Source organism: Plectrocnemia conspersa, unplaced genomic scaffold (genome assembly GCF_051122295.1).
Source record: "Plectrocnemia conspersa isolate PC_06_02 unplaced genomic scaffold, ASM5112229v1 ptg000011l, whole genome shotgun sequence".
NCBI lineage: Eukaryota > Metazoa > Arthropoda > Insecta > Trichoptera > Polycentropodidae > Plectrocnemia > Plectrocnemia conspersa.
In genome coordinates, this window is record NW_028277175.1 from 25,890,001 (window position 1) to 25,904,492 (window position 14,492).

The window sequence follows — 14,492 nt, forward strand, 5'->3', positions numbered from 1 at the left end:
ATAAATTATTCGATATTTATCATTTCCATTCATTGATAAGTATAATGTAAATAACTGAAAATAGTTGTAAATATTATTTTTTCATCACTAGAGCGCGATTGGTGGTTTTAAAAACAATAAGCGTTCCTTGTACATCCTGTATATCAATCTGGAGGCAAGCATGTATAAATAATAACATACACACACTCAACATCAAATCACACAACGTTGCTGCAGCGCGACGCTGCACGTGGTCATCGCGCCGGCAAAGTCGTCGCTTGCGCACGTGTTGTGGCGACGCCCGCGTATCGCAGCCTAGCTGGGCGAGGATTATGCACATTGGCAACACGTTGCGAGCCTAATCGATAAATGCGTGTGCGGTTTCCCAGAACTCCCGACGGCATTACGGCTGCCTGAAAGGGTGCGGAGATGCGACGCCCTCGCCGCGAGCACGCGTCCGTGTGGTCATAACCTTAACGCGCGCGATTCACGCTGCGCTACAGCACGGGTGAGAACTGGTTAAAATCTGAACAGTTTTCCAATCGTAGCAATGTCGGCGGTATTCCCGGGACGTTGTGGGAAAATGCGTTCGCGGGCCCGGGAAAGCGCGAGCGCCCGGGGCCGGCGTGGGCGGCGGCCCGGCGAAAAATTTACCTCTCTTGCCATGACGGCATGTCCAGCGGTCACACCCTGCCGCCTCCGCTCGTAACTTCATCTTCCCCGATGACCATTTTCAGCGGAAAATTCACAGCGGGGGCGGCGGCGTGCGTCTGTCTGGCGGGCTCGCGGCGGCCACACTGCGGGCGGCCGCGCCCAGGGGCGCCGCGGGACACCCACGCACCCCTTAGCCGCAAATTCGACTGATAACGCGCGCCGAACTACCACCGGCCACCGTCAACGGCTTGCGATTGATAATTATGTTTCGAACGCAAAAATGACCAGATATCCGACAATAGTTTCTATCATTTATGCATACACTAGCGTAAACATTCGCTACTGGACGGTTATTCATTCAGAAAAATCTCAAGAGTCTATATAGCATCGCTAAACTGGCAGTGCTTTAAATATCCAATACATGTTTTAGAACAAATTGAGAGCAAAAACACAGTTCAAATTGCAGAACAATATCCGCTGTGTATAAGAAATTTCAAAAACAATCTATTAATCAAATGAATGCACAGGTTTTTTCAAGGAAAAAACTCTTTCCAATAATGACCGTAAAACTCAGATTAATTTGGATAGATAATAGATTAAATTTTCACCTAAGAATAGTTTTATGATGTTTTGCTCTTAATTGAAGAGAGCATGTCCTATTATATATAAAACGTGTATCATAAAACTTGTTTATTAGAATTTATTATATTTTATTAAGAATTACGAATATGGATATATTGCCTGTACAAAGCCTCCAAATCAAAATTAGCATTTTTTCACGACAAAAACGACTAGTATCTAAAAATATGTATAAATTTAACACAGAATGTTCAATTTAAAACAGTTTGAGTAGAAATTTTAATATATCATACTGCACAACTCAATTGTACAGTATCGTGATATTGTATTTGAATGCAGGTTGATACCGTTAGATTTTGGATTCGAACTACTAATTAAGTACGTATACAATAATAACTCAGTTAATACTAATGCTGATAATATTTTTTCATCATAATAAAAATACGCCCCCAAAATAGAGTAAAAACGATCGCTAGATGGAAAACAGTTTTTCGCCACCACTGGTAACGGCCGTTGTCAGCGCGATCAATGCGCCAAAGCGACGCGCGTGCGCTAGCCTGCGTCACGCTGGCGCACGCGCCGCTGCAGCGCATGCGCCACCCTACGCCGACGGAGCTATTTGTCACGCGCTACCGAAGGGGTAGGCCGCGACGTCGTTGCACGCTGCGGCGCGCGATTGCTTTTGTTATTGTTTTTTTTGTTGTGTTATTGTTGGATTTTTTAAATCTTTCATTTTGTGTGATTTAAAAAACAGTGACGTGATTCAAAATTGAAGTGATGTAATTAAATAAAATAATAATTTAGTGATTTTTATAATACAAAGAGTAAACTATAAATAAATCACCGTCTTATGTTTAATGAATATTATATATAAAAATATTATTTTATTGTTAAAAAGTATGTATGCAATATTTCCTTTCTATTTATATAAAATTATATCTTTAGATTTACATAAAATATTTTATTTTTAAAATGATAATTATTATGTGAATTTCTATTATATTCTTTTTTATATTGAAAAGAATTACAATTTTTTAATTTAAACAATTTTTTTGAAAAATTTTAATTTAAAATAAAAGGTATATTTTATAAATAAATTGCAGTTTCGTCGTGTTTATTTTTATTTTATTTTAAATTATTATAAAGAGTGAAATGATGATTAAATTGTGATGAGATAAATTTATTTATAATTAACTATTATTTGATGCTTATATTTTTTGAAATATGGATTAGATTTTATATACAAAAGCTAAATTTAATGTAAATTATAGATGTTTTTTTAAATCCTAATAAAAATAATAATTTCTATTTTTTTGTATTTATGAGGAAGGATTACAAATGTTTACATTTTATATATAATTAAAAATTATATTAGATTATATAATATATATTATTATATATATTTAGAAAATCGCACTGTTACTAAAAATATTTAGTTTTTGTATTTTTTTGTGTATACTGTCGAAAAATAACATTATATACCATATTTATAATCTATTTGTATGTAATACTTTGATTTTGTTTAACGATCGGTTAGATTATTTCATATTCAAAATATATTGCTAATAAAAAAACATTAAAATGAAATCAGTATTTTAATTTTTTTATTAAAAAGATTACAAACCGATTTAAAAAACCGCTCTGTTATAAAAAATGTTTTGCTTATGTATTTTTTGTGTGAATACTAAACAATACAAAACTATGCTAATAAACGAGTTAACCTATTACGAATTATAATTTTTTTCATTTTGTTAAGGGTTACGTTAATTTGTATATTATATTATATATGTCGTTTATACGGATTTTGAGAAGGCCTTTGACAAGATTTGCCATCGTTTATTAATAAAAAAAATTGTCGGACCTCGGTTGCTCGTATGATTAACTTGATTATTCTTGAGTTATTTGAGCGAACGTAGACAGTTTGTAACCTATGGTGGCCGATTGTTGAAGGAGATTTTCACCCCTTTAATGGGCTCCTTATTAATGACATAAATACGCTAGTTACAAATTTAAGTCTTCTTCTATATGCAGATGATTCTAAATTGTTTAAATGCATTCGATCTGTTGCGGACTTCTATCCACAGAGTGATTAAGATTTTCTTTAGAGATGAGCTTTTGTCAACTGGCTGCCCTCTAGTGTCGGAAAGTGCTATACTGTGTCACTTTCTGGGTCCTGTTCGTCATCGGTTTATTCCTACGATTTCAGCGGGAACATTTTGGCAAAAGAAACTTCTACGAAAGTTCACAGAATTACTTTTTAGAGTAAGTGGTGGTTCTCTCTACGCGTAAACGACGTCTGCGATAAATTTTCTACGATGTGTTCCTCAGTTGTGAAGAAACCCATTTCACTTTGACAATCCGTCAGTAATTTACGTCCTCTATGACACTTTAGTTTGCAATAACCGAATAACCAAATACTCACTCTTAATCGATAAAATTCAGAAAAGGTTCTAGAGATAAATTTTAGAAGGATATTTGGTTATTATCCATTCTTGTATCCTAGCGCCTTTTTTAGGAGCTATAACGTCTACATTAGCCGATTCGCCTATGGCTCTCGCCATCCCGCTCCTTAATACGCAGGTATTGCACATTGATATATTTAATGTCAGCTGCGAAGAGCTGGTCCGGTTTTTTCTTTTTATTATGATTTATTATTTTGTGTATTATTTCTAATCTTACCTTAATAATATATTTTAATATTTATTAATACAATAAAAACCGCTAGTTTTCAAATGAGAAAATCTTAAAATTCTTTTGTGAATTTAATTGTCAACGTGTTAGAAAATTAAATTGTAAATAAAAAAAATTAGAAATTGAACTATTTTTTTTTAAATAAAGCGAAATCTTCCTTTATTTAATAAAATGTTTATTCTGTTCTTGAAATTTTACATAGTAAATTTTATAAATTAAAATTATTTTTAAAAAATCAGGAAAAACGGCAATAAAAATACAAAATTTTCAAGATCAAAAAGAAGTAAGTATTGCGATCGCCTAAAAGATGTACTCACAAGATTATTGCTCGTAAATCATAGCTTACTGTTTACGATGATAATGGACCTATAAATACGTTATCATATAATCTGGTCAGTTAAAAACAATCAAGATAAATTTGAGTTTGATAAAATTTTATTTTTAGTACTTCATTAATGATGCGGGTACTGTAGAATCTGAACATTGAATACAATTTTTTTAAGTTGAGAGTGACTTTCTCTTTCAATCAGACGTGCCATAGTTGAAGCTGCATCATCGTGGTAAAATATATTAAATTGTTTATAATTTTTTTATTTGTAAATAATAAACAATACTTCTTCTTATCGTGTTCAAAAACTATGAAACTTATTTATTCAAAGAAATATTTAATTTTTGAATTATTAATAATTAAAACTTTTAAGTAATTGTATTAATTTATTCATTCATTCTCATTTATTTGGATGTCTGCAATATACTGGCTCTCTCGGATCATAACCGGCATGTATTTTTCCCCTCATTAATCTTAAGCCCCACTTTTCTAGCTGATGATTCAATGACGTTAAAGGCTTTTATTAATTTCTGTTTTGGTCTTAGAACTATGTCAATGTCATCAGCATAGGCGAATATTTGAACTGATTTATTATATGTATATACTGCTGGTTGTATCTAATTTTGACATATCTGATGACTTTAATCTCTGGGAGCATACCAGAGCGTCGCCTTTTCGGAAACCGTTAAATATACAAACTAAATTAAATGAACTAATTATATTTTTGAAGCATCAATACTATTCAATAATATAAGTCTAGTTTTGCTTGTATTTAGTTAAACAATTGCCACACCAAATTAATAATTAAGCACTTACAGTAATTTGAATATACCCTCATTAACATAATAAATTAATGTATCATCTGCAAAAAGGCAAATTTTACACATTTTCATTACATCGATATTATCATTTATATTTCTACTAGTGAAAATATAATTTAACTGATAGGTGCTTGTAGAAAAAAATATATGCTGCTATGACATTAAATTTGACAATAAAATATCTATGCCACTCAATTTGACAGTTGCGAAACGTCGAGTTTTGATATGTTAACAAAGTTTGAAAAGTTGAGTTTTCGAACTTTGTTAACATATCGACGTTATCACCAATTTAATGTTAACATCTCGGAATGTAACTTTAGCTATTTGAAGATTAAAAACAAAAAAACACACATGTGCAAGTAAAAAGTATATTATACTTTATTATAAAAAATATAGATTAATTATTTTACACAAAGTTATACATGAATTATAAATATGATAATATCGTTTGAGAAGGGTCGTAGGTAAATGAGCTCACAACAGCTCAGCAGAATTACCTGACTGCAAATTCTGAGAATTTGCAGTTATATTATATACTATTGGAACACCGATACATTCATACAATAACAAATTCATGCTTTAAAAATAAAATTTGAATAAATACGTTTTTTACTTAAGAACCATATCGCTTCCATTCGGAGTAAGCAGTATCACTTTTTGTGCTAGCGTCCCAGACGATCGCCCCTGTTTCAATTTAAAAATCATGTTCGTTGACCTCATATATCAAATCTTGTACTATACATGCTCAAAATATTATACAAGAAGGGCACATAATAACTTTATTTAGGTTAAATCGTCTTGATTAGGTTTAATTTATTTAAATATTTGTAGTATTTTGTAAAACTATATGAAAAATTATCGTCCAATTTTAGTCCCCTCCTTCGAAAACAATATTTTTTTTAAATGTAGTCATTTTTTTTATTCTATCATTTAAATAAATTATATTTTGAATCAGTTGATTTTTACGTCAATGAAGATTTTATTACAATTGAATTAAAGGAGGGTTTATGCATTGGTGTAAAAAAATCGCGTTAAGGCCAACAGTCGATATCTGCATAAAAAAATAACAGTAAAAATAAAATTGTCCGCCGAGCTGTCAGACGTCATAGGCGTACTGCGTCTTTAACCGACGCTCCTTTTCGCCAATATGGAGAGATAATCGACTCGAAGTCCACACCAACATGTAGTCGATCGTTTCGTCTAAAAAACAATGTGCGACGTATATGTCGTCGACAACTTTAGTTCGAATGATCGATAGGTAAAAATATAGATGTGTTTGTATGGAATATTCGATATATAAAGCTTGTATTCGTTTTAGGTTAAATCAAAATGATGTTTTTACGAATAAATTACAAACTCGCCCTGCTGGTGCTGTGCATGGGAGTTTTATTCATCATTTTCTTATGGAATCAATGCGGCCACCTGACGAGAGTGTCTCTGAGACCAGGTGACATATTTAATAACTATTCGTGTTTCTTTTGTATATATATATATATATGTCTTAACAACTAAACGTAAATGAGTCCTGTGCATAAAAAAATAAATACTTAGAATGATAACAGTATCGCAATGCTGAAATAATCATGATTTTTAAAACTCTAAAATATATAAAATAAACACGCAAGAACGACAAGTCAGGTTTACATATTTTCGTTCTTCATTTATATTCGATTTTTTTTATGTACAAAGCTCTCATTTTTTATTATATAGAATTAAATTAGTACCAATATTTTTTAAATGTTTACAACCAATGCCTTTTTTATAACGCTGCAAAAATAAAAGTGGGTTCATGCCTAATATGCATACTTCTTCGAAGGTTTAAATACAGAAAAAATAGAGAAAAAATTATTTATAAAATTTTAACACTCAAACTCCTCTTATTTTTGCTTAAGTATTAAAAGAAGACACTCAGATAAGAAACCTTTCCGAAGGTGTTCTTGCAAGATGTTTGAAAATATGAAAAGTATTTTTAAGATATGAGAAACTATTTTTCTTTGTTTAAAAACTCGCACTGAGCTTAGTTTTTCTTAGTAATCCAATATTTGACTGAAGTATTTTCACGTTAAAGATAAATATTATTCAATTAATCAATTATACCCTTTAATAACAGGACTACCCTTAGAGCTAAGATCTGCAACAGGTGAAGAAATTGAATGTCACATCAATGGAGAATACTCGATATCTTGCAGGAAAGAAGGCGAAGAAGTCTACGTACCGTTTTCGTTTTTGCGCAAGTATTTTGAGGTTTGTGTTTGATTCTAACTTCTATCTTGAGCATTCTTATCTTAAATTTTTGTCATTTATATTATAACTGATTATAGGTTTATGGAAAATTTGTGTCAGATGATGGCATAGATAGGTTTGAATGGTCGCACAGCTACAGCAAAGTGTATCATCCGAAGAGCAAGTACGATCCGCGCGGTGTCTTCACCACTTTTGAAAACTACAATGTGGAGGTGCGCGATAGGGTCAAGTGCATCAGCGCTACGGATGGCGTGCCTATGTCGATACAATGGGAGCCGCAGGGTTATTACTATCCGACGCAGATCGCTCAATTCGGACTGGCTCATTATAGTAAGAATCTGACTGAGCCGGAGCCGCGACGCAAGGTGATAGATGATGGCGAAGGGGACCTCGCTAAGTGGACCATTTCGAAGGGCGCGACCATGAGCCGTACACACGACTCTACCACTACTAACATCATACAGTTTTCGACCACCGATCAGGCGACGAGTCAAGTTGCGCTGAAAATGGACCACATCTTAGACTTTGTTATGAGTTTTGATATCAATCTAAAGTCTAATTCTAGCATATCCGTTTGTATTAAAAACAGGGAGAAGAACGAAGTGTTTTATTTGCATTACATTCCCGGAAATGTGATGATATCCAATCAGGTACTGATCATATATCAGCTATTTAATATATATATATAATGAGTTGAACTAATTATTATTGCTGTTTAAGGATGAGAATGTATATTACGGTATCGGTAAAACTGATACGTGGAAGCATTTGACTCGCGATTTAATCATAGATTTACAAAAAGGATTATCATATCAAGAAAAGCCGAAGAGGAAGTTATCTAGAGCTAAATATAAGGTTCGAATTATTTTTGCTGTTGAATATATTGTTTGTATTGAACTAATCGTTCATGTTGTGTTTTATTAGATTGCTGGGATCATGTTGAACGGACACGGAATGATCGACAACATTACGATAGCATCGAGCGAACACATGTCTAATTTTTACGCCGCTGCAGATTGGTTCGTTAGAAATCAAGATCCGGAAACGGGCGGATGGCCTATCCCAGTCAGGAGAAGGCTAGCTAACGGCTTTGCCGAACTAAAACCCGGATGGTATTCGGCAATGAGTCAAGGACATGCCATTTCATTGTTGGCTAGAGCAGCTCATCGGTCAGGACGTACATCGTTTCTGCATGCCGCATTACAAGCACTCCGTCCGTTCAGACTACCGGCTTGGGAAGGAGGGGTGCTCACGACGTTCTTAGGAAAATATGTTTGGTGAGTAACTCACATATTATTAGGTTGAATCTATGCGTTTATTTGCAGTTCTGAATTTTAATTAGAATTTATAAAAAATATTTATTTATTTATAACAGTTAAAATACTTTTGCTCAGTTTATCTATGTATCAATTTTTACACAGTGCGGGGGCGGATTCCGCAACGTTTTCTTGTGGCTCTTATGCTTTTTATTGGAGTGGGTTTTATATCCAATTATTAATTCCTACTTTTTATGTGTAATAAGAAAATATGAATCTATTATATTATTTGAATTAATATTTATTATTATATTATTACATACAGGTATGAAGAATATCCGACTTCTCCAGCTTCGTTTGTTCTGAATGGGTTTATTTACGCACTGTTAGGTTTGTACGATCTTAGAGTCATCGCTGGATCTTCTCAGGGTTCCGAAGCCAAGTTGTTATACGATCAAGGGATGGACTCTTTGAAAAAAATGTTACCACTGTACGATACAGGCACAGGTAGTATATATGATCTGCGTCACTTCACTCTCGGAGTCACTCCGAATATAGCCAGGTGGGATTATCACGCGACTCACGTGAACCAACTGCTGCTACTGGCCGGATTGGAGAAAGATTCGATCTTTGCGTCCACGGCGCAGAGGTGGCAGGAATACATGCAAGGAAAAAAAGCACCTCACAACTGAATCAATAGTCTTTGCATAATCTCAGATGTGCTTACTAAACTGTAAGTTGGATTATAATTAGTTTTTAAGGTGGAATGTATATATGACTTTAGGTCGGCGTCGGGCGCAATATAGATTTTGGATTGTTCTCGAACTAGATGATTCAAAATTGGCCTGCTCGACGCCGGATTAGACCACAATATTGCCGAAGTTGAAACAGACTTCTTATTTTGAAAGTCCTTTGATATATTTATTTAAATGTTATCGTTGTTTTAAAATGATGTTTTTAATAAATATATGTGTGACATATTATTATATTATGACGTTTTTGCAATGGTTTTTATTTAAATATATAAATTAACATATTTTTAATCAAATTTTGTACTTACACGTTATGGGTAAATGTAACGTTTTCGTTCACAATATTTTTTATTGTTAAATAAATTGTATTTATAGATTTTTATTAAAAAATACTAAAATTAGATTAATGATCTTTATATTAAATTTAAAAAAAAAAATTTTTACGTCAGATTTTTTAAAGTTGTAATTGTTATTGTTGAACTTTTTAAATTTCAAACAAGATATTACGGCAACGTTGACGTTGATGTCGCATTTTTTTGCATATAAATTTATTTAAATAATATAAAATTTAAAAATCATTGCATACATAGCTTTGGTGTTTAAAGCCATTTTACTGCCCTCCATAAAAAAAAACCAGTTGAGACTATTATATGTTTGAGATTTAAATATGAATGCTGGAAATAAAATAGGAGCAAAGTGATTTTTTAAATAAAAACATTTTAGCAAATCATATCAGATTTTTGGAAATGTAGAAAATGCCTACGTTATATTTTTTTCTATAGAGTCAGTGCACCAAAATAAATACATGTGATCGCTGAGAACAGAGGTGAAGTAGAAGAAATAAAACATTTTTTAATATGTGTTATAAAACATACATAACTATAACAATAATGAGAGGGACGAAAGAATAATAATCTTGACAACTGTACTACGATGAGAATAAACTAATACTGCCCTCTATACTTACACATACCGGTACGCCCGACAGTCACAGGGCAAAGAATGAATAGCATTTGATGATCACATGTTAAACGATGTTTTTGTGCACTGACTTGAAAATAAATAGACTAGAGCTATAAGTGCCAAGCTTTCATTCCTTAATTATGCATTAAGTGCCAAATAAGTAAAGATAGCAATATCTAATCTATCGATTAAATGATTCCAACCTTTTTACTGTTATAACATTATAAAAAATATATCTTCTGAGCATAATCCATGTTATTATTATGATTCCGGAAGTTAAAGATTGAACCATGGAAATGAAACTACATTTTTAATATTCCGTGCCATTTCTTCATTAATCAGGATTGTTGAATCAAATGTCAGAATAAACGAATAATGAAATAAATATCTTCCTTTAGTCGTTTTAACATTCACAGTAATTACAAGTCACTTATCACTTTCTCGAGAACTATGGAACAGTTTTTATACATATAACCGAAAGTTATTCTTGGATATTCAGCTCGACTATTATGGAGATATTGGCTCTCTTTTCTCTCCAATAGACACTAAGCATCATTTTACAGAACCGTATCAATACCATAGTGGAGATTTGTCCATTAACTTTGTCTTTTACATACGGCAGATTGGAAATTCTGTCCTCTAACCCAATCAGATCTTTAAAGTTAGCTGTAATAGAACTTATTGATTTTATTATTGTGAGCATAACAGATAGCATAACCACTAAAATCTTAAGTTACAGAATTCAGTCGTAAACTTTATTTGACAGCATCGACTTATCGGCATTTAATATTTAAATCTATCATAGATTTTGTGCTTCTCAAATTTCATCTGTATTTCTTCAGTAGTATCTAAGAACTCTTTTATTGGATAAAAATGAAAATAAAAAACACTTTGTGCTTATTTTATTTTCAGTATTCATATAGTCCAGTCAAATAAGGGTTTAACCTCGGAATGAAAGATAACAAGCTGAAATTTTGCACAGACCTTTGTTTTGACTTTCTAAAGATAGGGTGAAAAGTCTCATATGATATCGTGTCTGCTAATCAAGATATTAAAGGTCAAAGGTCATAAAAATCGTTTTTTTGCAAATATCTCGCCTCCTTTGCGTCGCATGTCATTAGATGTTTCACAAAACTTATAGAAAATAAAATTTTCTACAAGTTTGTCATAATTTATTTCTTCGTTTGGTTAATGGTTTTCGAGATATAGCGCGGGGAGTGGGAAGCGCGCATCCGTTTATAGGATAACGCTATGTAAACTACGGAGCCAGAGTTACCTGCACATTCTTCCACAGTTTCATAGGAAACATCGCAAATTGTTATCTGCTGAATGAACCCATCTAAAGCATTATAACTTTCAATCTCCATATCTTCAAAAATCATCATCGATAATGCAAAAACTAATAGCGTATGGCCTCGGATACTTCTTGCAAAAGCAAATCCAACATTTTGTCGACAGAATTCGAAGCATAAATTGTACTGAGAGCTTCCTTGATTCCGCTTCCATTCATTATATACCCTATGAATCCAATAAAAGACATAAGCATATGAAAGCCTAGTTTCACAACTACTCTGGACAAGTCTGAGTTAGCATCTGAAGCTGCTACGATTTCACGTGCTTTTATGTACAACGGCTGATCAAAAGTTATTAAGCATGTTCTTTGTTCATGTTTCTTGGCAGTGTTTATAGCACACTGTAATGTGGTGTAAATTGTGTCCATATTACTCGCAGGATGATGAATAAAAGTAAGAAACAGAATCCGAGAAGTTACAAAGTTCTCATTGTTTTTTGTAAGTTGTTCAATAAATCCATTCCACCCTGGCAATGGTGAGATATTTTTCCACTTTCCGTACATCCACAACAAATCAACTACATTAAATATTTGTTCGGTTAGTTCTACATCATTAAACTTTTGAACTTGAATCTCTTGCTCAATCCGGGTACGACATGATTTTCATACACTAGAAGGGGTATATGTGATAGTGCTGCTAACTCATTTGCACTTGGTTTTGATGTAAATTTCTTTATGCGGTCATCGGATATAACTTCAGATTTTGGAGTTATTATTTTTATCATTCCCATTATATAAACAGTATTATAGCCATCAAGAGTATAAATATTTTTCTGCATTATCCGCTGCATACTGTACTAAGGCACTTGACTCTGATGGTTGATTACGAGGCTGTGGGTGATAAACAGCTGAAATTTAACATTTTACAGTATCACTATATGAAGCGAAAAAACCTAAACTTGACAAAACATCCAAAAGTCTTTTTGGATGTTTGGCCTATCTGTATTTCTTCTATGAAGAAATACAGATAGGCCTATTAATAACTGCGAAGAAAAGGACCGTTTTCGTATGGAAGTCATTATAGCATGACTTATAGCTGTGTACTTCGTTTTAAAATGCCCCGTCTTTCCTTTTCTGTTCTTTATAATAACTTCTTGCAGAAAATGTAATAAAGTTTTCGGAATTTCTTCATTAATATTTTACTCGGGGGCGGATAGGACTTGGTCTCAACAACAGAAGATCGAATATCTTCTCTAATAATCGCCGCAGCAGCTTCCACTATCCGCAAGTGTTCTTCTTCCGAAGTGCCTTTTTTATTTTCATACCAAGCTATGGATAAAATTTAAGCTTGAGCATCGCGAAAAGAAAAAATAGGGAATGATCCAATCTTTGTTGTAATTATAATATCAGTTAAATATTTTTCTCTTTATTTGGAAATGATTTTCTTATCATCTGGTACATACTCCGTAAGGACATCTCTCAATTCTTTCAATTTTTTCGCACAAATTTCTTGTCGAGCAATATTTCATTCTTAATTCCTAATAATACAATGAAGAAAGTAATAAAATTATGGTTCAAACGACTTGCCGAGACCACTTTTTTCACGATTGTTTACTTTTTCAAAGCTTATACCAAGTTAAGCAGGTAGAAATACTCGCTGGATTCTATAAACGGATGTACGCCTCCCACTCTTCGCGCTATATCTCAAAAACGGTTAATGATACAAAACAAATATTATAACCAAACTTGTAGAAAATTTTATGCTTTACAAGTTTTGTAAAGCAACTAATGACGTGCGACGCATAAAACGCGAGATATTTGCAAAAAAACTAATTTTGTGACCTTTGACCTTTGATATCTTGATTAGCAGACACGATATTTTATGAGACTTTTCACCCTGTCCTTAGAACATCAAAACGAAGGTCTGTGCAAAATTTCAGCTTTTTATCTTTCATTCCGAGGTTTAGCCTTTATTTCGCCTTATTTGACTGGACTAATATTATTTAAAATTATTTTAGTCCATAATCTGCCTAATGCTAAATTATATGAATTCGTCCTTTGCTAGTCACTTGATAATATTTTGTGTTAATCATAATTTTTTAACAATAAATATTATATTTATATATTTAACGTGGTAATTTAACAAATTAATAACATATCATGGATTATGTACATATATAACGTATATGTAAATATATAAAATATGATAAATGTGATACAGCACACTTAATAACTCGATAATCAATTTGCACAATTAATCATCTATGTATGTATAAATGTTTTATATTGATATAGTATATAGAAAACACACACGAGCTTATTAGTCTCTAGCTACTTACCGCAACTTCTAAACTTACAGGAATTTTAACTTTTCATAGCTGACTCGACCTCTTTATATTTTTCTACCTTTAAAACTATATATTATATGTATGTATTATGATAAATATATTATAATAGTGTATAAAACACTTAGATATTCGAAGGGCACTGTGACTATTTATAACACCTTCGATCATAGTACAATTTAATATACTATAATAGATAATATGAATTTTATTTTGACACTCGTTGTTAGATGCGTAGTCGAGTATTCGATTAAGACGTAATTGATTTTCGCCTTTTCTACGATTAAAGTATGTGCCAATTTTCAACGCGCCACACTATGTACTTCTTTCTATGTAAAGACACACTCCAAGGTCAACATTTAACGTACAAAATTTCAATTAATTAATTAAGTAACCTATTGAATAAATAATAATTTAGACGCCTAAAACTATTACGGAAATTTGTATGGTAGTTTTAATTTTTTTTAATAAATGTAAAATTTCATATCACTGATACTGTGCATTTTATGGTTTAATTATTATTTGTGTAGCTTTATGCAGGTTGGACCAAAAAAACGAACGTTAATTTAAATGCTGATATGTGACAAGC

At 32.5% G+C, this 14,492-nt stretch overlaps 2 protein-coding genes across 2 annotated transcripts in view; one reads left to right on the forward strand and one right to left on the reverse strand.

Moving 5' to 3' along the window:
- Positions 1 to 977, reverse strand: part of Drep2 (DNA fragmentation factor-related protein 2) — a 12,705-nt gene extending 11,728 nt beyond the window's left edge. Inside the window, exon 1 of the mRNA XM_088197424.1 lies at positions 634 to 977. Coding sequence (XP_088053550.1) covers positions 634 to 645 — 12 coding nt within the window. The 5' untranslated portion in view covers positions 646 to 977. The remainder of the gene's footprint in view (positions 1 to 633) is intronic.
- Positions 978 to 6,091: 5,114 nt separating this feature from the next.
- Hsepi (D-glucuronyl C5-epimerase) lies at positions 6,092 to 9,550 on the forward strand. The gene is made up of 7 exons (XM_088196411.1): positions 6,092 to 6,310; positions 6,371 to 6,499; positions 7,163 to 7,296; positions 7,374 to 7,946; positions 8,017 to 8,151; positions 8,221 to 8,573; positions 8,878 to 9,550. The coding sequence occupies exons 2-7, from the start codon at positions 6,382 to 6,384 to the stop codon at positions 9,242 to 9,244; spliced, it is 1,680 nt and encodes a 559-aa protein (XP_088052537.1). The 5' UTR covers positions 6,092 to 6,310; positions 6,371 to 6,381; the 3' UTR covers positions 9,245 to 9,550.
- Positions 9,551 to 14,492: the final 4,942 nt, after the last annotated feature.